This window comes from Saccopteryx bilineata, chromosome 2 (genome assembly GCF_036850765.1).
Source record: "Saccopteryx bilineata isolate mSacBil1 chromosome 2, mSacBil1_pri_phased_curated, whole genome shotgun sequence".
Classification (NCBI taxonomy): Eukaryota; Metazoa; Chordata; class Mammalia; order Chiroptera; family Emballonuridae; genus Saccopteryx; species Saccopteryx bilineata.
The window spans coordinates 255,985,816-256,011,409 of record NC_089491.1 but is presented as its reverse complement, the minus strand read 5'-3'; the positions used below and the strand labels follow the sequence as shown (position 1 = coordinate 256,011,409).

The 25,594-nt window shown below is 43.6% G+C and overlaps 1 protein-coding gene across 15 annotated transcripts in view; it reads right to left on the bottom strand.

The window, feature by feature from the left end:
• Window positions 1-349: 349 nt before the first annotated feature.
• The window catches only part of PRR14L (proline rich 14 like), a 57,478-nt gene continuing 32,233 nt past the window's right edge, over window positions 350-25,594 (bottom strand). For 14 of the 15 annotated variants that reach the window (XM_066260065.1, XM_066260070.1, XM_066260075.1 and 11 more), the window contains 6 exons: window positions 14,443-19,576; window positions 9,576-9,647; window positions 8,203-8,374; window positions 7,120-7,226; window positions 3,987-4,058; window positions 350-3,486 (listed from right to left, as the gene is read on the bottom strand). In XM_066260065.1, the coding sequence (XP_066116162.1) occupies window positions 3,210-3,486; window positions 3,987-4,058; window positions 7,120-7,226; window positions 8,203-8,374; window positions 9,576-9,647; window positions 14,443-19,576 (5,834 nt within the window). In that variant the 3' untranslated portion in view covers window positions 350-3,209. The remainder of the gene's footprint in view (window positions 3,487-3,986; window positions 4,059-7,119; window positions 7,227-8,202; window positions 8,375-9,575; window positions 9,648-14,442; window positions 19,577-25,594) is intronic. The other variant, XR_010729275.1, reaches the window with a different exon arrangement.

Below are 25,594 nucleotides of genomic sequence, written 5' to 3'. Positions count from 1 at the left end.
GGCACATAGGAGAAGCGCCCATTTGCTTCTCCACCCCTCCGCCGCGCCTTCCTCTCTGTCTCTCTCTTCCCCTCCCGCAGCCGAGGCTCCATTGGAGCAAAGATGGCCCGGGCGCGGGGATGGCTCTGTGGCCTCTGCCCCAGGCGCTGGAGTGGCTCTGGTCGCAACATGGCGACACCCAGGAGGGTCGCAACATGGCGACGCCCAGGATGGGCAGAGTGTCGCCCCCTGGTGGGCGTGCCGGGTGGATCCCGGTCGGGCGCATGCGGGAGTCTGTCTGACTGTCTCTCCCTGTTTCCAGCTTCAGAAAAATGCAAAAAAAAAAAAAAAAAAAGTAAAAAAGTAAAAAAAAAGTGGAAGAAGATAGGCAGGGGAGGCAAATACAACCATAAAATAAAAGATGAAAAACCCATAGTTCAGTTTCAGTGAAAAACTGATGGGCGGAACCCCGAATGGACCTGAGATTTCTTCTCTTTCTCATGTTAATAACATTTAACCAGAGTTGAGTAAGTTACAGTCAACTATTACTTCCTACCACTTCGGTGGGAAGTCCTCAAACTCGGAAATTGTACCGGCTCCCACCCAGGAGCAGCCCTGCCACTCCGGCGGGTGGCATGCCAGCAGCTGACTGCTGACTCCTGTCGTGGGCAGGCACCGCAGGCTCTGGGGGCCACAGACAGCGCTGCAGCGGTCAGGCCAATGGCAGAAATAGATGTAAGACAGGTGTGGCTGAGCATGGCTAGAACCTGTCTATTAATGTCAGGTAAGCAATTTCAAGTTTGCAGTGGGGACCCGTTCTTAACTTTGAAGCAGGGGAAAGGCCCTAGCCAGAGGGCATGCCGAGAACTTCCCGGAAGGACAGGGTAGGCCTCAGAGCAGCTTTGCCCCCTCCTTCTCAGGACATGACAGGGAAGGAGCCCAGGTCTCCACCGCCTCCAATTCTTCCTTCCCAGACGCCAATGTTCCAAACCACTGCTCCTGGCCCATAAAATGCCATGCCTACATCTCATTAATGTTGGTGACATCACAGTTGTGCCCAGCTCAACTTTAGTCTGCGGGATGACATGGTTGCCATGTCACCGACTCGTCTACACTGGCAACGGAGCTGGCAAACCCGGTGACTCACTGGGAATTTGCAAGCTTGTCCAGCAGTAGTTCCCTACAAACGTTTGTCCAAGGGCACAATATATTACTGATCCCACTCCCTAAAGCAAAAAGAGAAGCATTTAGTGTCTACAGACCCCGTCCCAGGAAGGGAGAGGTACTGAGGTGAAACAGGTCATGTCCACACAGTCTAGGCAAAGTGGATGCAGAATCTGATCACGTCATTCAGAGCCAGAGTGGAAACAAGCTCTCTTCTAATGCTATTTGGCCGTGGCCTTAGCAGTTTCTGTGGATTACCAGGTGTGTGTTTAACTTACTAAACACTAAGTCTGAGGCAGTGGGCTGAGAAGACAGACGTGGCACTTTGTTTTTTCCTGCTCATGTCAGTTTTTCTGCTCCAGTGTGGCACAGACTGTCAACCTGCAAAGGAAAGGCACATAAAGACCCCCACCCACCCCACCTCCCCACCCACTAACCAATGGGGAAACAAAAACCAGGAGACACATTCCAGGACGGCACCACTCACTCTCCCCTAACAGACTGACTTGAAAATGTCTCTGGAGCTCTGACAGTTCCCATTGGCAGCTGCTTCCCAGCAGTGGCTCCTAGGAGGACGGGAAGAGGTGACCAGTGTCCTGGGGCTGGGCCTAGCATCCCATTCACCAGCCAAGGAATGGTAATTCTCTGAACCCTTGTTTTGAAAGAGAGAAAACAAGGATAAAACACAGGGGAAGGAAGGTAGGGGAAGCGGGGTGAGGGCGCACCGGGGTTAATGGAAGAGGAGTGACCCTCTGGGCCTGCTACCCCACACTGCATCCTTCTGCCCAGACTCCTGTGGGCACAAAAGGAGAAGGGCAGCAAACTCTGGCATTTTACATTTCCAGTAGGTGAGACACGGGACCAGAGTAAAAGGAGGTGTCCTTGGGAGGGCTGGCTGTAGAATTTCGTGATCCCACCACATCACGGAGTTCGATCAGCCCGTCACCTCTCCCCACCCTCAGAGCCAGTTGCTCTGACAGCTGCAAATGCTCTGGGTCGGCCTTTATCACCGCCCATGCTGTTGTACGCAACTTTGTCACACACCACCATTTCAGATAAAAACTATTAGAAGACCAGACCACACCCAACCTTCACACTTTTAAATGATTGGGAGAAAACTCTGCCTTACTTCCATCATTAAAATTAATACATCCACTTAAGTGGTAAGAACGAGAACCCAGATGAAAAAAGTGCTCCCTCTAATGAATTACAATAGAAGGTGAAGATGGGGAAGGGACTGCTTAAAACACGCGAATGGAAAAGTGTCTCTCCACTGTCCCATACGCGCACTGATGAACTGGGTCAAATGTCTACCATCTATTCTGAAGACATGTTGTCTTTCTCCTCGATGTCTTAAAAAAATTGTTTTTAAATCACATTTAAAGGCTCCAAACATGCAGCAATTAAAAATAAAAAAGGAAATAAATGAAAATAACACCACAACATTAAAAAGTGCAACTTACTTCGAGTGGGGCCTGGATGGGCTCCTCTGGCACTAGTGACCCACAGTCACAGAGGGAGAAAAAAAATGATGGGGATAAGCCACACACACACACACACACACCAGGTTCTGGGCAGACAGACTCACAAAATTAGAAAACACCACAGGCTCATCTTTCCTCATCTGCTGAAATGAGCCGGTGAGACCACGCAGGACAGGATGCCAGATCCCCCTCCCTAGGCAATGTCTCTAAATAACCTTGGTCTAGCACCACCGTAAACAATGTGGAACTTTCACACAAACGTGCAAATGCTGTGAATCCTTGGAATCCTAGTGTTACTGAAGGTTTGCTGTGTCTCCCTCCTGCGGATGGCAGAGGGTGGGAAGAGGAGGCCAGATGTCATTCAGGACCACTTCCAGGAGAAAGGGAGCATTCCTGAGGTTCTATACTCAGCAGTAGAAGTAGAGGACCCTCCTTCACCAGTATCTGAAAAGGCTGTACCTTGAAACAGGTAAAAATCCATGGACTGCATTTTGAGTGGTTTGGGCATTGGGCAAAATTAGGCATCCTCTTCCAAGAAGGCCTAGGAAATCTAACGTGGAGACTACCAAACCAAATTGCTTCTCAACAACCAGATGAGGGCTCCTGTTCCTCTTCCTTGGCAAAGAAGGTCTCCAGTTCCATTAGTTTCTGTATCAAAAGGGCATCCAGCTCTCGACTCTGCAGTGCTGCCTTCTGTGCTCTGGTGAAGCTGCCAGCCACCTTGACCTTACCACGCGCTCTCCTCTTCCGTGGGATTGTAAAATCCTGGAATTCTAGAACTCGCTTCCTCTTCTGTTGGCTGATTGAGATTAGCGTACCATTTCGTTCCTTAGGTTCCTCAAAGATGGTCTCTAAACACCTAAGGGTGCAACAGAAAACAGTCACCAACACATGGACTCACATGGCAACACTTCTAGTCAACAGGGGCAGAGTGTTTGGACAATGCTCCAACCAACTGGGCTAACCAGCCAGGGCCAAAAACAGGAATTTAAATGGTCAATGACTTGAACTGAATTCAGACCCACAGGCAGCCAAGTGAAACCTTTTCTGTATTTGTGTTTAGAATCACATCTGATGATCAATGATTACCAGTCCTGAAGATGGCCAGCATATTTAATGAAAACTCCAGTGCAAACTAAAAGGAGATCCCATTTTCTGTATCTACCTAACCTAATACACCTTTTTTCCCTATCGCAATACCTACCCCAATTTAAGTACTAGGAACTAAAAATATCAATTCTAGTACTTTCCAAGACCCAATATTGGAAGAACTGAATATACCCTTTCTGTAGTTAATAAGAGATTTACCTAGATCATTTCAGAAGCCTGCCCTATTATTTCCTACTCATATGTACCTACCTGTTTGCAGGAGGAGACTTATAATTCTTGTTGGTATATATTTCTTCTAAACTGAACTCCTTTTTCTTTAACCTGAAAAGAGAATGAAATAAATATGTCACGCTCTCTTATAGGAGATTCGTCACGATCTCGTATTTGCAATCTTTCTGTAATGTTTTAGATGTGTCCCAGGTGAACAGCATGTACTGGACTGCCGTTTCCAGGCCACAATTCTCCAACTTTATGAAATGCAGTCCACTTATATTGTATCAGGAATGATATAGCTGACTTTATGTCTAGTATCTTATTTTACAGCTGCTTCTCCTTAACTGACTGCCCCCTCTCTATGACTCCCTTACCCTCCTCTCCTGGCTTGGAAATTATATACTCTCATATTGTTTTAGTGGTTGGCAAGAATTTTATGAGCATATTGAACTTAGAAACTGAAGTGCATCAATATTTTTACCCTTCTCCCAAACAACAAAAGATCCCTGGAACTTCAAAGTCAGATCAATACTCTCCCAATTTGTGTTATTAGTGTTCTATTTTGTCTCCTCTTTTATTATGTAATTTATTTGTTGAAGAAACCAGGTCATTTGGCCTGTGGAGTCCCCAGTTGAGATTATTTTGATTACATCTATATGGTGTCATTTAACATGTTCCTTTGATCTAAACATATAGGAAATACTATAGGTATTTCCTATAGATTGGCAATTAGATATAGAGGCATGATCAGATATAGATGTCTGGTTTTTTAGGGGCTTTTTTTTTTTTTTTGTATTTTTCTGAAGCTGGAAACGGGGACGCAGTCAGACATACTCCCGCATGCGCCAGACCGGGATCCACCCAGCACGCCCACCAGGGGGCGATGCTCTGCCCATCCGGGGCGTTGCTCTGTCGCAACCAGAGCCACTCTAGCGCCTGGGGCAGAGGCCAAGGAGCCATCCCCAGCACCCAGGCCATCTTTTGCTCCAATGGAGCCTTGGCTGTGGGAGGGGAAGAGAGAGACAGAGAGGAAGGAGAGGGGGAGGGGTGGAGAACCAGATGGGCACCTCTCCTGTGTGCCCTGGCCGGGAATCGAACCCGGGACTTCTGCACGCCAGGCCGACGCTCTACCACTGAGCCAACCGGCCAGGGCCTAGGGGCTTTTTTGTTTGTTTTTTACAGAGTCAGAGAGAGTCAGAGAGAGGGATAGATAGGAACAGACAGGAACGGAGAGCGATGAGAAGTACAATTCTTTGTTGCGACACCTTAGTTGTTCGTTGATTGCTTTCTCATATGTGCTTTGACCGGGGTGGGGTGGGGGGCTTCAGCAGACTGAGTGACCCCTTGCTCAAGCCAGCGACCTTGGGTCCAAGCAGGTGAGCTCTGCTCAAACCAGATGAGCCTGCGCTCAAGCTGGCGACCTCAGGGTCTCGAACCTGGGTCCTCCGCATTCCAGTCTGACGCTCTATTCACTATGCCACTGCCTGGTCAGGCTATAGATGTCTGTTTTGATAGGAAGATTATTATTAAAAATTTTTTACTGATTGATTTTAGAGGAAGGAGGAAGGGAAGGAGGGAAAGAAAGAGGGGAAAGAGGGAGGAGAAAGGGGGAGGGGGAGGAGAAAGGGAGAGAGGAAGAGAGAGAGACACACACACACTGACCTATTGTTGAACCTAGTTATGCATTCACTGGCTGATTCCTGAATATGCCCTGACTAGGATCGAACCCACAACCTTGGTACATCAGGACAATGCTCTAACTGAGCTACCGGGCCAGAGCTTGATAGGAAGATTTTCAGGTGGTGATGTTTGATTCCATCTCAAGGAACATGATCCCTGTTGTCACCTTTTTTTGTGATATGAATAGCCAACTGACAAACACTATACCTATTATTTTATTATGATTATATCTATTATTTTTTTAGGGTTATACATATTCTATCATTCATTCTTTATTCATTCAGTAGAATTCTTCTACCTAAAGAGAAACTTCAAAAAAATAAATAAATAGGCCCTGGTCGGTTGGCTCAGCGGTAGAGCGTCGGCCTGGCGTGTGGGGGACCCGAGTTCGATTCCCGCCCAGGGCACATAGGAGAAGCGCCCATTTGCTTCTCCACGCCCCCCTCCTTCCTCTCTGTCTCTCTCTTCCCCTCCCGCAGCCAAGGCTCCATTGGAGCAAAGATGGCCCGGGCGCTGGGGATGGCTCCTTGGCCTCTGCCCCAGGCGCTAGAGTGGCTCTGGTCGCGGCAGAGCGACGCCCCGGAGGGGCAGAGCATCACCCCCTGGTGGGCAGAGCGTTGCCCCTGGTGGGCGTGCTGGGTGGATCCCAGTCAGGCGCATGCGGGAGTCTGTCTGACTGTCTCTCCCCATTTCCAGCTTCAGAAAAATACAAAAAAAAAATTTGAGGAAAAAAAAAAAATAGAAACTTCATGTTCATCAAGTTTTTGGTAACTCTAAGGGACAATTTACACAGTAAAAACAGGTCACATGCTTGGGTCTTTCCCATTATGTATCAATTTCCACAATTCATTGGTTCTCTAATATTGTCCAAATATAATCATTAAGTTTTACTTGAAAGTATCATTATGACCCTGGTGGGTTGGCTCAGTGGTAGAGTGTTGGCCTGGTATATGGAAGTCCTGAGTTTGTTTCCCAGTCAGGGCACACAGGAGAAGCGACCATCTGCTTTTCCACCCTTCCCCCTTCCCCTTCTCTCTCTTCACCTCCTGCAGCCATGGCTCAAATGTTTAAGTAAGTTGGCCCCAGTCACTGAGGATGGCTTCATGGCCTCACCTCAGGCACTAAAATAGCTCAGTTGCCGAGCAATGGAGTAGCAGCCCCAGATGGGCAGAGCATTGCCTAGTATGGGGCTTGCTGGGTAGATCCCAGTCAGGGAGGGTGCATGCAGGAGCCTGCCTGTCTGCCTCCCTGCCTCTCACTTACTTAAAAAGAAAAAAGTATCATTACAAACTATTGGATTTAAACATATTTGATGTGCTACAATCTATTTCCAAAAAAGTAAAATTATATTCACTGCACCCGAGTGGGCTTGCCGGGTGGATTCCAGTCGGGATGCATGCAGGAATCTGTTTCTGCCTCTCCTCCTCTCACTATAAAATAAAATTAAAAAAAAAATAGTAAAGCTATATGTATTAGAGAAAGAGCTCACCTTTTGGGGCGGGGGAGGCCCATGGGAGTAAGATTAGGGTCTGGCTTAGGAATGGTTTTCCGGATACGAATCTGTGAGACTTTCTTTGGTCTCTTCTCAGGCTCAACCTATTTATAAGGGTTAAAAAGAAAGATGAAGTTGTAAGACATTTTAAATATTATATAAAGTCCCTTTTCTTGACCCTCAAGATGCCACTTCCTCAGTTTATAGGAGGCTCTAATAAGTGGTTTATGACAAAGCTTCCTTTCCTACTCCTGCCACCAGTGTTTTCAGCAAATACCCTCCTTTATATGATTGACAGAGAACTGTACATTCAGCTCAAATATTGAGTTCTCAATATCTGTCAGAGACAGTAGATGTTGCAAAATTGAAAAACACCATCATGCCCTGGCCGGTTGGCTCAGCGGTAGAGCGTCGGCCTAGCGTGCGGAGGACCCGGGTTCGATTCCCGGCCAGGGCACACAGGAGAAGCGCCCATTTGCTTCTCCACCCCTCCGCCGCGCTTTCCTCTCTGTCTCTCTCGTCCCCTCCCGCAGCCAAGGCTCCATTGGAGCAAAGATGGCCCGGGCGCTGGGGATGGCTATATGGCCTCTGCCCCAGGCGCTAGAGTGGCTCTGGTCGCAACATGGCGACGCCCAGGATGGGCAGAGCATCGCCCCCTGGTGGGCAGAGTGTCGCCCCTGGTGGGCGTGCCGGGTGGATCCCGGTTGGGCGCATGCGGGAGTCTGTCTGACTGTCTCTCCCTGTTTCCAGCTTCAGAAAAATGAAAAAAGAAAAACACCATCATTTACTCATCCTCTTTGAATGCATGAAGCAGCTCTATGGTCTAATTCTAATTCTGTAAACACTGCTAAATTCTGTAACCAAGAAAAAAGGACCTGGAAAACAATGCAGATGAAGAGCCGCAGGCTATCCTATAGCGGCCACACAGAAACCTCCTGTCTGGTAATCTCCAGTACCCAGCTGCAGCTAAGGGTGGTAAAGACAGTCAGGGGCCCATCTATACCTATCATGTGATCTGCAGTCATCAATGGACAGCCCGAGTGCCACTGTCACTGGACCCCAGCAGCACTTTACACTCACCTCCTTCTGTTCTGGGGGGCTACTCTGTGGACAGGGGCATACAGCTGTCACACCATCCAGTTCATCTAACCCAGGAACCTGGAACTCAGAGGCTGAAAGCAGGAGCTTGCTGACAGTGGAGTCTGTTACCAAGCAAGACTTTGGTACCAAGGCAGGGAATGGAGGCTCTAACCTAGCAGAAGGGGAAAAACAGAAGAAAATTTCAGCAGAATTACTTTCTACCTCAAATATAAGGTCTACCAGAAAGTTCTGTCCGTTTTTAGAAAACAAATACAAATTTTTCTTACCGTCAATAAACTTTATTAAATAATATAATTGCCATTATTATTAATGATTTCTTGCCAGCGTGAGGGCAATTTGTATATCCCATTTTTGAAAAATGTTTTATCTTTTGATGCAAAAAATTGAACCAGTGCTTGTTTGATATCTTCTTCATTTTTGAATTTTTTGTCCTTCAAAAAATTTTGTAAGGACAAAAACAAGTGATAGTTGGAGGGTGCTAAGTCCGGGGAATATGGTGGATGCGACAAACATGCTTCTGTAGCATTTCTTCCTTGTTGAAATTCATAAAAATTACAGTGGTGTAAATTAACTTTATCATGAAGCCACTATCGCTTCACACATAAGACTAACGTGAATCAACTTTGTTTTAGTTAATTTGCTACGTCAATATGTATACATTAAGTGATAAAAATAGAGAGGCACACATGCGCCAAATAAACATGTGCTTACATGTCGAAACTTGTGATAGAAACGGACAGAACTTTCCAGTAGACCTTATACATTCAACTTAACACCCAGACTAGGGTTGAAGCCTTTTTCCAGCAATGACATCTCCATCTGTTCTCTAGTCACTTCTGCTTGGATGTAGCCTGTGTCTGCCTATGTAAGCATTTAACAGAATATGGTCAATCCATTTCATTGGTACGGAGCTATGAAATAAGGAAAATGTAATGAATATGGAAAAATGTAAAAAGGAACTGAGTTTTTGGAAGGGAGTAGGCATTTAGTTAACCAAACAAATGAAATGTACACAGGTGAGATTATTCCCATCCAGGCAATGAAGTTGGCCAAATGACCAACAAATAGTTTGAGAAGAATCTTATGGTACAGAGAGCTGGCTAAGTAATTCTGACACACTGCCCCATATTTGGTATTGACTACACATACTTAGGTGCTACTTATCATAAAGTACATTGGAATCTAAGATTCAATCTGGTTTAGGAGGACAAGAGCTCATCTTCTTCATTTCTACCACGCTTGATCCACACCACCCACTAGCATCCCGTCTGTCTCTCTCTCACACTCTTTTCTCTCTTTCTCTCTCTCTCACTCTGCAAACCCTCCTATGCCAGGTACCACTGGAGATTTACCTCAATTGACTGCTGCTGATGGTGGACGTAACTTCCATGCCTGGAAGAGGCACAAACGGTAACATGGTGTGGCTGAAGTGAATCAAAAGTACAAGGGCAACAGGTTAGGGCAGTGGAACAACATGACACTCAGAGTGTAGGAAGATAAGAAATGACAGCTACCCCAGAAAGATGAAAACCTCTCAAAATTACACTTATGTGCCTATCACTAGAGTGGAGGCATGCTGACAGGAAGGATGTTTTCTTTTTTTATTTTAATTTTTTTAAAATTCATTTTAGAAAGAAGGGGGGGGGAGAAGGGGCAGGAAGTATCAACTCCCACATGTGCCTTGATCAGGCAAGTCCAGGGCTTCGAACCGGTGACCTCAGCATTCCAGGCCAACACTTTCTCAACTGCGCCACCACAGGCCAGGTAGGAAGGTTGTTTTCTAACTTAAATAGAAAGAAAGTAGAAATAGCCTGACCAGGTGGTGGTACAGTAGATAGCGCATCAGACTGGGATGCAGAGGACCCAGGCTTGAAACTCCAAGGTCACCGGCTTGAGAGTGGGCTCACCAGCTTGAGTGCAGGGTTGATAGCTTGAGAGTAGGATCACAGACATTACCCCATGGTCACTGGCTTGAAGCCCAAGGTCGCTGGCTTGAGCACGGGGTCACTAGCTCTGCTGTAGCAACCCCCGCCATCAAGGCACATATGAGAAAGCAATCAATGAACAAATAAGGAGCTGCAACGAAGAATTGTTGCTTCTCATCTCTCTCCCTTCCTGTTTGTCTCTGTCCCTCTCCCTGTCTGTCACACACACACAAAATAGAAATAAAGAGGACAGTAAGAGATAGGAGGGACACAAGAATAATTTTGATTCTTTTTTTTAAATTCTGACCTTATTCTGAAAAAGTTGTTGAACAGGTAAAGATTTTTAGAAATTTATAGATAAAAATCTTATACTATATTCAGCCCTGTATTAACTCTATTAAAATAAAATCTGCCCTAAATAAAGTCTGCCAATTTCTATAACCTACAAAATTGTGAAGAAAACTTTATTTCTTTAAAGCCAAGTTCCACAGCAAACATGGCTACGTAGAAGAAAACTATTAACAGGATGGCTGGTCTCTTAATAATGAATCCTTTATAGATTAAACAATAGTATTAATAATCACTTAAAGATACATTAATACACAATGTTGGAGAGCTTCTTGTGCCTCTTAAAGTAAAACCTGAATCAGTTTCTACTGAATTTAGAACATAGTACAGGTTTCAATCAGTAAGACATTTGTATGATGACCATACAACCCAATTTCTCTTAGAAATCTGTCCAATAGCTAGAAAAAGCATATATAATTCTGATTTTCAGAATGTTTCGCACCGACTCAGGATTGAGGAGTACAGATAAAAGGAAAGCAAGGTGGATGGAATACTGGGGCTGAGGGAGAGAAGCTGACAAAATCAGAAATCGGGAGACTTTGGTTCTAGTTCAGCTCAGTTAAAACACTAACTAGGTAGGTGCTCTGGTTAGAAAAACCATGTGCCTCAGGCTCATCATCTATAAAAAAGGCAAAAAAGGATACCTGTTCCCCCTATATTATACAGTGCTAGAGAATAAGGTTCAAATAAGAAAAATGCTACCGAAGTAAATCCATTTAATCTTCATTAATTTTAGTCTTGCTTTCTGAGGCTACCCAATTACCATTTTTACCATTTCTAAGTGTGTTTAGAAAAACAGAAAACTTCTAAACTCAAAGCCAAAGAATATGATGTTAAGGCCCTTTTAGAGACAATGAGAAAGAAAGTCCCTACAAATATCACTTCTCCACCTTCCATCTGAATTAAAAAATAAATAAAATTAATTTAATTTTCAAAATTAAAGTAAAATTAAATTAGAAAATTAAATAAAATGCCAGGCACAGGAAGCAAGGGAGACAGAAGGTATTCCACACCAGGAAACAGACTTTTCAGGTAGGACCAAGCTCTGGAAGAGGAGAAAGCACTAAAGGGGTCACACTCATCCCCAGGGTGAAATAAGTAACTCCCCTCCCTCTACATGAACCTCCGGAATGAACAGTTTAAAGGAGGTAACATGATTAAAAATTGTGTTTCACAGACACAGAGTAGAGAGCATACCAACAAACTAAACAGTAAAAGTAGTACACCATCATTTAAAACAATTTGATTCATTCTAATGTATTTTTATGGCTGCATTATAAGAAGCGAACATTTCTATTAACTACGGGACAAGAACTTGTATTAATTCATCTTTCAATTTCAATCAGCCACTTTGAGGTTCTGGGGGGGGAGTTTCTCTGAAAGCCATTTATTTATTTAGTTTTCTACTAACATGCTCGGGAACTTCACAATATGCACCAGCAGCTTTTTTTTTTTTTTTTTGACAGAGAAAGTCAGAGAGTGGGACAGACAGGGAATAGATAGGAAGGGAGAAGAGAAGCATTAACTAGTTGTTGATTGACTGCTTTCTCATATGTGCCTTGACAGGGGCAGGCAGTGGGAGAGGTGGTGGTGGTGGCTACAGCAGAGTAAGTGACCCCTTGCTCAAGCCAGCAACCTTCTGGCTCAACCCTGAGTCGGTGACCTCAGGGTTTCGAACTTGGGTCCTCCGTATCCCAGTCCAACGCTCCATCTACTGTGCCACCGCTTGGTCAGGCTGCACCAGCAGCTTTCTTTTTTTTTTTTTTTTTTTACAGGGACAGAGAGAGAGTTAGAGAGAGGAATAGATAGGGGCAGACAGACAGAAACAGAGAAATGAGAAGCATCGATCATCAGGGGTTTTTTTTGTTGTTTTTTTATAGAAACAGAGAGAGAAAGAGTCAGAGAGAGGGATAGATAGGGACAGACAGGAATGGAGAGAGATGAGAAGCATCAATCAATCATCAGTTTTTCGTTGTGACACCTTAGTTGTTCATTGATTGCTTTCTCATATGTGCCTTGACCGTGGGCCTTCAGCAGACCGAATAACCCCTTGCTCGAGCCAGCGACCTTGGGTTCAAGCTGGTGAGCTTTTTGCTCAAGCCAGATAAGTCTGCACTCAAGCTGGCGACCTCAGGGTCTCAAACCTGGGTCCTCCACATCCCAGTCCGACGCTCTGTCCCAGGGGTCCCCAAACTAAGGCCCGCGGGCTGCATGCGGCCCCCCGAGGCCATTTATCCAGCCCCCACTGCACTTCTGGAAGGGGCACTGGTGGTCAGTGAGAGGAGCATAGTTCCCATTGAAATACTGGTCAGTTTGTTGATTTAAATTTACTTATTCTTTATTTTAAATATTGTATTTGTTCCTGTTTTGTTTTTTTACTTTAAAATAAGATATATGCAGTGTGCATAGGGATTTGTTCATAGTGTTTTTTTATAGTCCGGCCCTCCAACGGTCTGAGGGACAGTGAACTGGCCCCCTGTGTAAAAAGTTTGGGGACCCCTGCTCTATCCACTACGCCACTGCCTGGTCAGGCTGCACCAGCAGCTTTTTAAAGATTATTTATTTATTTATTTATTTATTTTACAGACAGAGAGAGAGTCAGTGAGAGGGATAGACAGGACAGACAGACAGGAACGGAGAGATGAGAAGCATCAATCATTAGTTTTTCGTTGCACATTGCGACACTTTAGTTGTTCACTGAATGCTTTCTCATATGTGCCTTGACCGTGGGGCTACAGCAGACTGAGTAATCCCTTGCTCGCGCCAGCGACCTTGGGTCCAAGGTGGTGAGTTTTTGCTCTAACCAGATGAGCCTGCGCACAAGTTGGCAACCTCGGGTCTCGAACCCGGGTCCTCCGCATCCCAGTCCAATGCTCTATCCACTGCGCCACCGCCTGGTCAGGCATCCAGCAGCTTTTTAATGTTAGGGATATAACTCTTAAATTCTTTTTCTTCTCTTATGTTCAATTAGAAGGTAAAATAATACTGGGGAAATTATTTTTTTTAGTGGTCAAACCACAAGAACTCTTTTCCAAGTACACTTAAAATTTTATAAATTCTACAACTACAGTATGTAAATGCCAATTTTCAAAGCCCCTTTGCTCTAGAAAGAAGTGCAAAGGTTTATAAACTAGATTTGGTGATGCCTATATAATTATTTTAAAAGTATTTCTTCTGTATCCTTTATATACCAAACTCTGAATTAGGTGCTGGCTGTGTAACACTGTGAACAAGTTGTAGTTAAAAGTCATTATTTGTCACTACTTAAGAGTCTTTAGCCTGACCAGGCGGTGGCGTAGTGGATAGTGTCGAACTGGGATGCAGAGGAAGGACCTAGGTTCGAGACCCCAAGGTCACCAGCTTGAGCGCAGGCTCATCTGGTTTAAGTAAGGCTCACCAGCTTGAGCCCAAGGTCGCTGGCTTGAGCAAGAGGTTACTCAGTCTGCTGTAGCCCCCCCCCCCCCCCCGTCAAGGCACATATAAGAAATCAATCAATGAACAATTAAGGAGCCGCAACAAAGAATTGATGTTTCTCATCTCTCTCCCTTCCTGTCTGTCTGTCTCTATCTGTCCTTCTCTCTGACTCTCTCTGTCTCTGTCACAAAAAAAAAAAAAGGTCTTTAACTTGTAATGGTGTTTGTTCTTTGCAAGGTCAAGACAAGCAGAGAAAAGGGATTCAGAAGATTTGATGGTTTGTAGAATGAATGGACAGAACAGAGACTGATACTAAATAAAAGATTCTGCAGAAAATCTAGGTTCTGCAGGAAATTAGAGGGGTCTACAGTTCAGAATTACTGCTGCATTTTCTCAGCAGAGATCTGGCAAGACATAAACAAAATGCAGACAAAGACTCCCAATAGCCCTGAATTTCCAATAGTGCTCCATTCCTCTCCCCAGTGGCAGGATGCAAAGGTGGGACATTTGCAAAGAATGAGACAGACTTTACCTGTTTGTGGTGCCCAGAGTTGGCTGTCGCTTGCTGTGGATTGAATGAAGAGCAGAGATTTCGAAGGGGCAGGCAGAAGGTCCATGCTGGCTCCAAATGGATAGCACTCGGCCCACAGAATAGGGCAGAGAACAGAAGATCTTGTCTGCTATGGAGGCTGGAGACCTTAACCCTTTCAAGCCCTGTGTAAACTGGGCCACGAAGAGCCTCTGCATGGCAGGCATGTGACTGGAAAAGCTACGTTTTTTTGTCCAGATTCGGTAACATCCCGGGGAACAAAGTGCTAGGAGTGTGTGAAGGCCAAGGACAGAGCAGCCTGCTCTCGTCTGGACTATGGCGGTGCCTCCGTAGTCCTGGAGGGGACTTGGAGGCTGTGGAGGAGCTTGGGCATGTGCCTGAGCATGGAGGCCAGTGTCTTCCCTGAATGTGGCCACCCCAGGGCAACCGTGGGACAAGAAGAAAGAGAAGGTCCACTTGGGAGGTTGAGAAGAGTACTGGGCAGCCTCTCCTAAGGCAAGCCTCGCTGGAGCACAGTGCTCAGGAAAAGTCCTCAGAGACTCGTTCATGCTCTCTGGGCCTGATTTCACATGAAAGGATACTGGCAAGATTTCAGAACCAAACAGCAGCAATGGCATCTTGTTGCTCAAATCTATGAAGCTCATTTTGACAGCTTCAATCGGATAAAGTGTCAAGGACTTACTGTTAGGCCTCTTATCCCATCCACTAGCTGTCATATATGGACTCAGCTGCATTGTGTTGTACGAAAACCCATCCAGGAGCCTTTTATATCTGAGCCGCTTGTAGCTTTTAGCTACTGGAAGAAGTTCAGAGGAACACCGCCGATACCTCAGTTTCTGGGTCTTTGTGGTGGGGGCCAGTTTGGAGGCGAGGACGGATAGCTTGCTGAGTAAGGTTGATTCTTTGGTAGGCTTTCTGACACTCAGCCTCCTCAAGAGATGGCATGGAGTAGACTTCTGCTTTGGTATGTGGCTGACTAAGCTCCTGGTAGGTACTATTTCAGGTTCTAGTCGTATGGGTGCAGACATAGCATGTGAACTGAGAAATCTGTGTGCTTCTGTGGGGATGGTTTCAGAGGAACTCTTTAAGAAGGCAGAATTTCTGATTTTACTTATCATTCTCCCCATGTTGACTTGCTCCCGACAGGAGACTTTCTTACATGTCCGATGAGGTTGCTTCTTTAAGGGAAGCACTCTTTTCCGTCGTGAAATGTTCCCAAAGGCACCGTATATTTCATCACACTTAGCAGAACTGGGGTCTTGTGCTTTCTGGGAGGGACCATGAAGGACAGGACCTATGCACAACTCAATGTCCTTTTTTAATGGATGACATAAGTTTTCCTTCCTTGGGTCTTTCAACCTCTGAAACTGTGCAGTAACGTCACCCGTGGCCAGCTTTGCTGGGGTGATTTCTTTCATCAGGGTGTACTCGTATTTGTAATCCTTAGGTTGGTTCTTATTTTGCACCTCATCTGACAACATATTAGATGATGTGCATTGTTCCAATATAGTATGTGCTTCTTTTTGATGTATTGATTCATCTTCCTTCTGCAACATGTAGTCCAAATCCCTCTGGCTTTGATGTTCTTCAGCATCACCGAGCATCTTCAGGGATTTATAGTGTGTCTGAGAATGCTCACTCGTATGATCACCATGACCATCTTTTCTGGTAATCATCTCCTCAGACACCTCCCCAACAGTCAGGTGATCCAGTGGTCCCCTCTGATGTTCTTCGGTTTCTTTTCCTTTCACTTTAGTTTCTGTTTCCATCACCAAAGACAGAACTTTCACACTGGTGTCAACACTGTTTGCGTCACCAGGATTACTCACATTCCTTAGTGCTCCTTCCTTCATCTCAGGCAAAAATTCCTCCACATTATCACAGAGCATTTCACCATCTTTTGGTTTAAAAGTATGTTTCAGGCCAATTTCTTCACTATTAATATTAGCATCTGAATTTTCTTGAGACAACAGATAAAAAGGCTTGGTCTCAATGGATTTCAGACTCTCTGTGGGGACAGAGTTCTTATCGTGGTGTCTAGAAGACATCAACTCTTTGGAAGAAATTCCAAAGATATTTTCCTTGTCAAACTCAGAGTGTATTTCTAGTCTTGACCTTTCAATCATTCCTAGTGTTTCTCTCAGAGATACTTCTTTAACTAGCTGTTCACAGTGAATATGACTTAAAGACACATTTACTCTGTCCAATATTCTGATATTTGATTCATGATCTGCAACAGATTCTATCTCCTTGGCACAAGAGTGTGGACACACTTCCATTTCACAATCTTTTAATGATCTGCAGACTTTCTCTTCACATGATTTTTTTATTTCAAGGGAGTCCACTGCAGAGGAAGCAGCATCTGGGAAATCTGAATCCTGATCGTTCTTTCCTGTACACGCATTCAAGCAGCCTCTTGGAGATGAAGTAGTCCTTGAGGTTTCAGGTAATGCCAGTCTACCTTGCCATGTACCACCATCAAGTGTGCTAGATGCTATTATGTCCAACATCCCTTCTGGAGGCTCATTACTACCGTCTGTGTAGATGATGTCCACCATACCATCTGTAGACTCCTCACAACTGGAAATCCTTTCAAAGGCTCCTTTCAAATAACCTTTTTTCAGACTATCGCCAGACAATGAGTCATTACTGCCTGAATTAAATGGCAGATCCTTTTGATTGTGGCTTACTTCTGTGTCAGGTTCGGTGATGGTCTGTCTCTGGTTACTACCTACTGTCTCCTTAGCTGGTTTACCTTCACTTCTGCATTCATCGGGAGTGTCTGGGTTACTCTGGCAGTCAAGGACTTCATCTGTCTCCTGAACAAGAGTTTTAACTGCTTGGTTCATGATTTTAAAACTGGAGAACTCAGTAGCAGGAGACTGGTCCAACAGTTTTTCAGGATTTGGAATGTTTACAGATTGATTTAGTTCTTGTGTAGCACAATCAGAGATGTTATGTTTACAAAACATAATCTCTTTGGGTATATCCTGTTCCTTTAATTCTAGCCCTTCCTCACTGAGTTGAATATGATTTGTGGTGTGAATGGTTTTGTTTGAAGCTTCATTATTTAACATACCTGCTGTCTTTTCGTTTCTGATCTTATCTCCTGGAAGGCTGCCTTTAGTTTCTCTTCCATTAGGTTCACTTTCCTCTGATGTATAACTCACATTATGGGTGCTACTTGCCATGGAGTTTTTGCTTCCTGCGGAGTGGTGACTGCTGTGCTGAAATGCATTTTCACACTTGGTTATCAAAGAGCTTTCAACTTCCAGGATGATTCTGCTGGACTCAGAAGCAGCATGCGTGAAACACGTACTCTCTTGTGATGCACTTCCCCCCTCACAATGGCAGCCAGAAAGATCCTGAGATTGAACACTTTCACATTCCATGACAGAGACCACTGGAGGAAAGACTGTTGATTCTTTCTTACTTGAGGGAAGTCTGGAATATAGATCTTCTGTTCCTGAATCAGCCATTTCGTTTTTTCTATCTTGGCTTCCCGGTTTGATATTTACGGTGGGATTGCTTGAAGAGGCACCCCAGGTTTTGTCACCTGGTGGAGAGATGTCTTTCATTTTTGTCTTCATGGAAATGGTTTGGGTATTAGCAGTGACACTGGCTCCATCCTCTGATGGAGGTTGATGGCTCTGTTGAAAATCCTCACTTGTTGCTAAAGGCATCTCTTTGTCAGTTGGCAACTTTGCATTGTCTTGAGAATTAAGGGACACTTGATTTAAAACACATTCACTTTCTATTTTGTTTAGAACCAGTTCATCCATACAAGGAAGCCCATTCCTCTCACAGGCAATGCTCTGTTCATCTAAATGTGGCACATTGTCCTGAGAGGCTTCTACAGCATTTTCTGACTCAGGTCTGTAACTGAAGTCTAGGGATGGTGATAATTGAGAAATATCTTTCTTGGGTTTTGATTCCTCATTTATAGGACTTATCTGGTCCTCCGGCATGAAAGTCACCAGGGATGTTTTTTCAGTCATAAATTCATTAGATGATGCTTCATTTAACTGGGTGCTGCCTTCCAGATGTCTCTGAGTGCTGATTAAGGAGTTTGGGTCTTTACTGTAAATCTTTTCACTTAACATAGTGAACTCGATAGTGGTTGTCTGTTCTGGCTCTTCAATCTGCATCAAGGAACAACTGCTTTCTTTACAGTGTCTGCCTGGGTGGCTCATATGAACAGAAGGTTCTCTATGGTCCTCATGGTTTGTTAAACTACCTTGAACATCTAAATTGATTTTAAAATCTGTTTTTTTAAACTTTACTTCTGTGTCTTCAGTAAAAGAATTGGGCATTAAAGAACTAGAGTCATCTGTATGGATATTGCCTTGAATATAATCATTACCGTAAATATTTTCTTTTGGGAAGGCAAAAGTCTTTTTTTCTCCAGAATAGTGTTCACTAGCATCCTCTTCTGGTTGCCTGGCATTAACAAGAAAGGGTTCCCCCCTCTCACTCCTGGGGTTCAAACACTGTCCTTCATTTTCTTTTCTAGAAGCCAAGTTCTTGCTTTGATCGTCCCCACAAAAAGAGGAATTGTCTGTCTTTTCAGCAGATCTCTTTAGCAAGGCATCACCTTCAAAACCACATTTTTCTAAGGATGTTGTTCTGGATCCTGGACCAGGTAAACTTGATTGGAAATATGAAACTTCAGAATTTTTTTCTAGGTGGTTTTCATTATGGTGGCCAAGAATCTGATGGTGATTGTCATCTGCTTCACAGACAAGGCTTAATTTACACAACTCTTCCTTCCCACTGTCCACTTTGGAAATGGCACTGCTCCCTGGTAATAATGACAACCAAGAAGAACAAGTTTTTAATTCTTCACATTCTTTTTCTTTAGGAGTTGCTTCTGTTAATCCAGGGTCCACAAAGTTTAAAGGCTTTAGGGAAACTAATGTGCTGGTTTCTGAAACCTCACCACTGGTCATGATCCTGTCTACTTGTGGGTAATCGCTGCACCCGGCCGAGAGACCTTGACTCACATTGCCATTCTTGTGTCCTTCATTATTATCCGTCTTAGTCCCACTGACCTTCATACCTTGTACTTCTTCAGTAGATCTTAGCAAAGTTTCAGTTGCAATTTTTACATTTCCTTCTGTACAAGAGAAATAAATCCAAATCAGCATGTAATCATAAAAAATCATTTGCTCTACCTTCATGAATTAATCATGCAATGAACAGCAACAACAAAAATGCCCAACTCAAAAAGAGAACTGCAAAGTTAGTTCATTATACCATTGATTTTCTTCTTCTCTGTGGAATGTGACAGAGGGCCAAAAGTGTACCTGGCGGAAACAGATAATTTTGAACAAATGCCTTTCTCTGAGTGGTACTTAAATGTACTTACTTAGCTGGACAAAGGACTACAACATGGAGACGTACGACTATTTCAGTCTTAAGAAACTTCCATTCTAAAATGTTAACAAGGCAGACTCACAATATTACAGCTTATGTTATTAGACTACTACCTTCTTACTTGAATAATACTAAATAAGTCAAAGATAAGTTAGCTCTTTGAAAAAGAACTGTTATACATAAAAACCTTATTTGTAAAAGATTAATTTGTAAGTTGAATATTAATCTCAAATCCAATTACTAGAAATAACTGCTTCCCTACAAGACTGGTCATGAGCTAGTAATCACCAAAGCTGAGTGATTTAGTATGCTCTCCACTTTTGGATAAATTTGAAATTTTCCATTATGAAACATTAAAAGACAAAAAAAATAAACCTTTCTAAGCAGAATCTAAATTCAATTCATAAAGACTTTTATGGTACAGAGTTTTTCTGATATCACATGTATAGGATGCAGTATAAAGAAGTTCCCCAGGCGCCTGATTGGGCAGTGGCGCAGTGGATAGAGCGTCAGACTGGGATGTGGAGGACCCGGGTTTGAGACCCCGAGGTCGCCAGCTTGAGCTCAGGCTCATCTGGCTTGAGTGAAAGGCTCGCCAGCTTGGACCCAGGGTTGCTGCCTCGAGGGGGGGTGGCTTGGTCTGCTGAGGGCCTGCGGTCAAGGCACGTGTGAGGGGGCAATAAACAACTAGGGTATCATAGCGAGGGACTGATGATTGATGCTTCTCGTCTCTCTCCATTCCTGTCTGTCTGTCCCTATCTATCCCTCTCTCTGACTCTCTCTCTCTGTCCCTGTAAAAAAAAGAAAAAAAGAAAAAAAAAAGTTCCCAGGCTTGTTAATCTACAGAAAAAAATTTCATCCCTCCTCCCTTTTTAGAAATTAATGTAAGCTCCATGACCTGGTCTTGCCTCTTAACTAGAGTACAGCATAACACCTGGTACATAACAGCACTCAGTAAATACCTGCGAAATTAAAAAATGAATACAGTTAGGTCAAATCAACAAAGGCTAGTAATAGTGTCTTCCTAGGGCTTCCCTATCCACTTCTCAGTTGGCAGTGAGAGCAGCCATTTTGAGAGAAAGAGAAGCAACTCTGAGCAGCAGGCTAGCTGGGCTCTATGATATTACTTACCTCTCTGAGTTGGTTTTTCTCCTTTGAAAAAGAGAGAAGTACACTTACCTCAGTGCTATTTTGAGGATTAAGTTAAGTAATACATATAAAACACCACCTGGTACAATGCCTGCCATTGAAAGGAAAGGTGCTTTCCTTTGCTCTGTTTTCTATGATTCTTATTTTACTGGACCTGAGAATAGCTAAAATGATACACTTAGTAACTAGGCTAGGACACAGTGTTTAAAAATACTTGGTTGTCGAGGACGTCAGAGTAATGGTGGGGTAGAAAGCGATACCGATAAATCTCCCCCCAAACTCAACAAGATCTTCAACCAGAAACAGAAAAACCTATCCTTGGAGCCTCCAGATGTTTCGCAATACACCCAAAGGTATGATCGAGCGAAAAATTGGCTAAATATATAACCAAACCCCTAAGGAAATAGGGAGTAAGAAATGCTCCGCCTTCCTCACTAACCTAAACAGGGTGGTTTTCACTGGAAACTGAGAATATAGAAACTAAGGCGGGCAAAGGGGGTGAATAGATCCAGGCCGCGGCACAAACAGCCGAACCAGGCTGTGACACGGAGATCCAAGCCGAGGAAAAACTGTTCCTGTGACAACCCGGGCAATACAGCTAACACTCGCGCCAAACCCAGACAGAGAAAGACAAGCGGGGCAGCCATTTTACCTGATCTCCTGGTCGGCGCGCGCAGATAGTGGGCGAGAGATTCCTTCCAAAGCCCCGGGAGGGTGTGCCCGTGTTACTCCACAGAGAGGCAGAGTCAGAGGCCTTTGTGTGGGCCAAAAGCCTCCGGGCCGCCCCAGCGCCCTGGGAGAGCCGCACACGGGGAGGGAGCGAGAGCTAATTCCAACACTGGAACTTTTCAGTGCGGGAAGGAGGTTTCACTCAGAGGGCAAGACTCCGGCCTCACATCCTGGTCTGCGCGCACGGAGAGTGGGCAGGAGACTCCTCCCAGCATCTCGGGAGTGGGAGCCCGTGTTGTCCCACGGAGGGGCAGAGTCGGGGGCCTTTGGGTGGGCTGAGGGCGGAGTCTCAGGCCGCCCCAGTGCCTTGAAAAAGCCACACACGGGGACGGAGCGAGAGACAATTCCAATGCTGGAACTTTTCAGTGCGGGCGGGGGGTTTCACTCAGAGGGCGAGACTTCTGGTCTAACATCCTGGTCTGCGCGCACAGACAGTGAACCAGAGTTTCCTCCAAGCACCCCGGGAGTGGGTGCCCGCCCGTGTTACCGGACAGAGTGGCAGAGCCAGAGGTCTTTGAGTGGGCGGAAGCCCCGGCTGATTATGCTAGCGGCTCTGACTGACTGAGCCTTACCCAGAGCCCTGTGCTGAGTGGGAATAGAGTGGGGAGTTGCCAGCTCTTTGAAACTCTTACTATCCAGGCAGAGGCAGCAGCAACCCCATAGCTGGATTCTCAGGCTACTAATTGAGGAAGGAAAGACTAGGAAAGAGACTCCAGGAACACGGACTCTCTCACTGTCGGAGCCTATAAATGCTAATGAGCCTTGACTGCCAATGAGACTGAAGCACAATACATGACATCGCCATAGTGACTTATCAACTGCAAACCTCTACCTGAGCATGCCAAAGGGGCAGAACCCGGGGTACAGAGTCACCAACCAGGAAGAGGGAGAGAAAAGAAAAAGCAAGAAGATAACCTCTCAAAATCAAGAATAATCCACAGACTTTATAACCTATCCCATTTTATTATATTTGTTCGTTTGTTTCTCTTATCTTCATCCTTGATTTTTTTTTTTTTCCTCCTCCAATTTGGTCATTTAACTCTCTACCGGTCTTACTCTCTCCTCTCCTTGAACTACACTACCCATAAGTGTTACATCTCCCATTATCTTTTCTTTCCTCTTCCTTTCTCTCTATGAGGGTTGCACTCCAAAACCCTTAACTCTCTCTCTATCTCTCTCTCTCTCTCCTCTTTTTTCTTCTTTTAGTGGTTCCCTCTTTTTTTTCTCTCTCTCTCTCTTTCTTTTCTCCCTCTATATTAGTTTCTTCCTTTCTCCTTTACGTCTCCTCTCATTCAAACCTGAATAACGAACAAATTATTTTATCTGGGACTCAAACTTATGTTTGTGGCATTTTGGGGGTTTTTTACTTCACCTTTTAACTCACTAGCAGTGCTCCCATCCCTGGCTCTCCATTTTATCAAGCTCTTGTTCCACTAAATACAATAGTAATTTTTTAATTTGTCCCCCCATTTTCCTGTTTCCCTCTTACTCCTCTCATCATAACTCTTAGTCAACCAACACCTAAACGCAAATCATTTTATTCTTGATCCAAATTTTTTCATTATTTGCTTTTTGTGGGTCCATACCCCCCCTTTTTTTATTTTTTTTTTTCTTGCCCCTTTATTATTTTTCCCCAATTCAGGCCCTCCATTACAGGCATTGTTTGTTCTATTAAATACAATATAATTCACAGTTCACCACAAGATTTTCTCAAGAAAGAGAGGAGAGGAGAGGAGAGGAGAGGAGAGGAGAGGAGAGGAGAGGAGAGGAAAAAAGAAGGGGGGGAATAATTTCCTTTTTTAAAATTTTTATTTTATTTTATTTTTCTTTATTTCATTATTAATTTTAAAAAAACACAACTTTTTTCTATTTTTTATTTTTTTAACTTTTTATTTTTTATTAAATCTCATTAATACTATCAACAAAACCACCCTCAGATGCCATTAAGGAAGAGAAAATCGAATATCATGGGTACAAAAGAAAGAGAGGTAACACAGATAGATGAGGAAAAATCTATGGAGAAAAAATTTAATATATTGGAAACCCTGGAGTTAAATGACAGAGAATTCAAGATAGAAATCCTAAAAATACTCAGAGATATACAAGAAAACACAGAAAGGCAATTTAGGGAGCTCAGAAAATAACTCAATGAACACAAAGAATATATGTCCAAGGAAATTGAAACTATAAAAACAAATCAAACAGAGATGAAAAACTCAATTCACGAGCTGAAAAACGAAGGCCCATTAGATTATCTTAGATTATCATCAGATTTCTCAACAGAAACTCTACAAGCTAGAAGAGAGTGGACACCAATATTTAAAGTCCTGAAAGGGAGGAACTTTCAGCCACGAATACTATACCCATCAAAGCTATCCTTCAATTATGAAGGGGAAATAAAAACATTCACAGATACAGAAAAGATGAGGAAATTTATCATCAGAAAACCCCCACTCCAGGAATTACTAAAGGGGGTTCTCCAATCAGATACAAAGAACAAAAAAAAAAATAAAGCCAGAAGTAAAAGCTCCAAGAAGAACACAATAAAACCAAATTTAAACTGTGACAACAACAAAAATAAAGGGGGGAGAGGATGGAGATTAACAGTAGCAAAGGATGATGGAGTGCAAAAGTACTCACAAAATAGTGCACTACAATGAACAGGGTAGGAACCCTTTTCATTACTTAAAGGTAACCACCATTGAAAAAACCACCACAGAAGCACATGATTTAAAAAAGATAGCAACAGAGGAAAGACGTATGGAATACAACCAAACAAAAACAAAATATAGAAAAACGAAAGAGAAGAATCAAACAAGACACAAAACTAACAGAAAGCAATGTATAAAATGGCAATAGGGAACTCACAAGGGTCAATAATTACACTAAATGTAAATGGATTAAACTCACCAATAAAAAGACACAGAGTAGCAGAATGGATTAAAAAAGAAAATCCAACTGTATGCTGCCTACAGGAAACTCATCTAAGTAACAAGGATAAAAACAAATTCAAAGTGAAAGGCTGGAAAACAATACTCCAAGCAAATAACATCAAAAAAAAAGCAGGCGTAGCAATACTCATATCTGATAATGCTGACTACAAGACAACAAAAGTACTCAGAGACAAAAATGGCCATTTCATAATGGCTAAGGGGACACTGAATCAAGAAGACATAACAATTCTAAATATATATGCACCAAACCAAGGAGCACCAAAATGTACGAGACAGCTACTTATTGACCTTAAAACAAAAACTGACAAAAATACAATCATACTTGGAAACCTCAATACACCTCTGACGGCACTAGATTGGTCATCCAAACACAGAATCAACAAAGATATAGTGGCCTTAAACAAAACACTAGAGCACCTGGATATGATAGACATCTACAGGACATTTCATCCCAAAGTGACTGAGTATACATTTTTCTCCAGTGCACATGGGTCATTCTCAAGAATTGACCATATGTTGGGCCACAAAAACAACATCAGCAAATTCATAAAAATCGAAGTTGTACCAAGCATATTTTCTGATCATAAAGCCTTGAAACTAGAATTCAACTGCAAAAAGGAGGAAAAAAATCCCCAAAAAATGTGGAAACTAAACAACATACTTTTAAAAAATGAATGGGTCAAAGAATAAGTAAGTGCAGAGATCAAAAGATATATACAGACTAATGAAAATGACAATACGACATATCAGAATCTATGGGATGCAGCAAAAGCAGTGATAAGAGGGAAGTTCATATCACTTCAGGCATATATGAACAAACAAGAGAGAGCCCAAGTGAACCACTTAACTTCACACCTTAAGGAACTAGAAAAAGAAGAACAAAGACAACCCAAAACCAGCCGAAGAAAGGAGATAATAAAAATCAG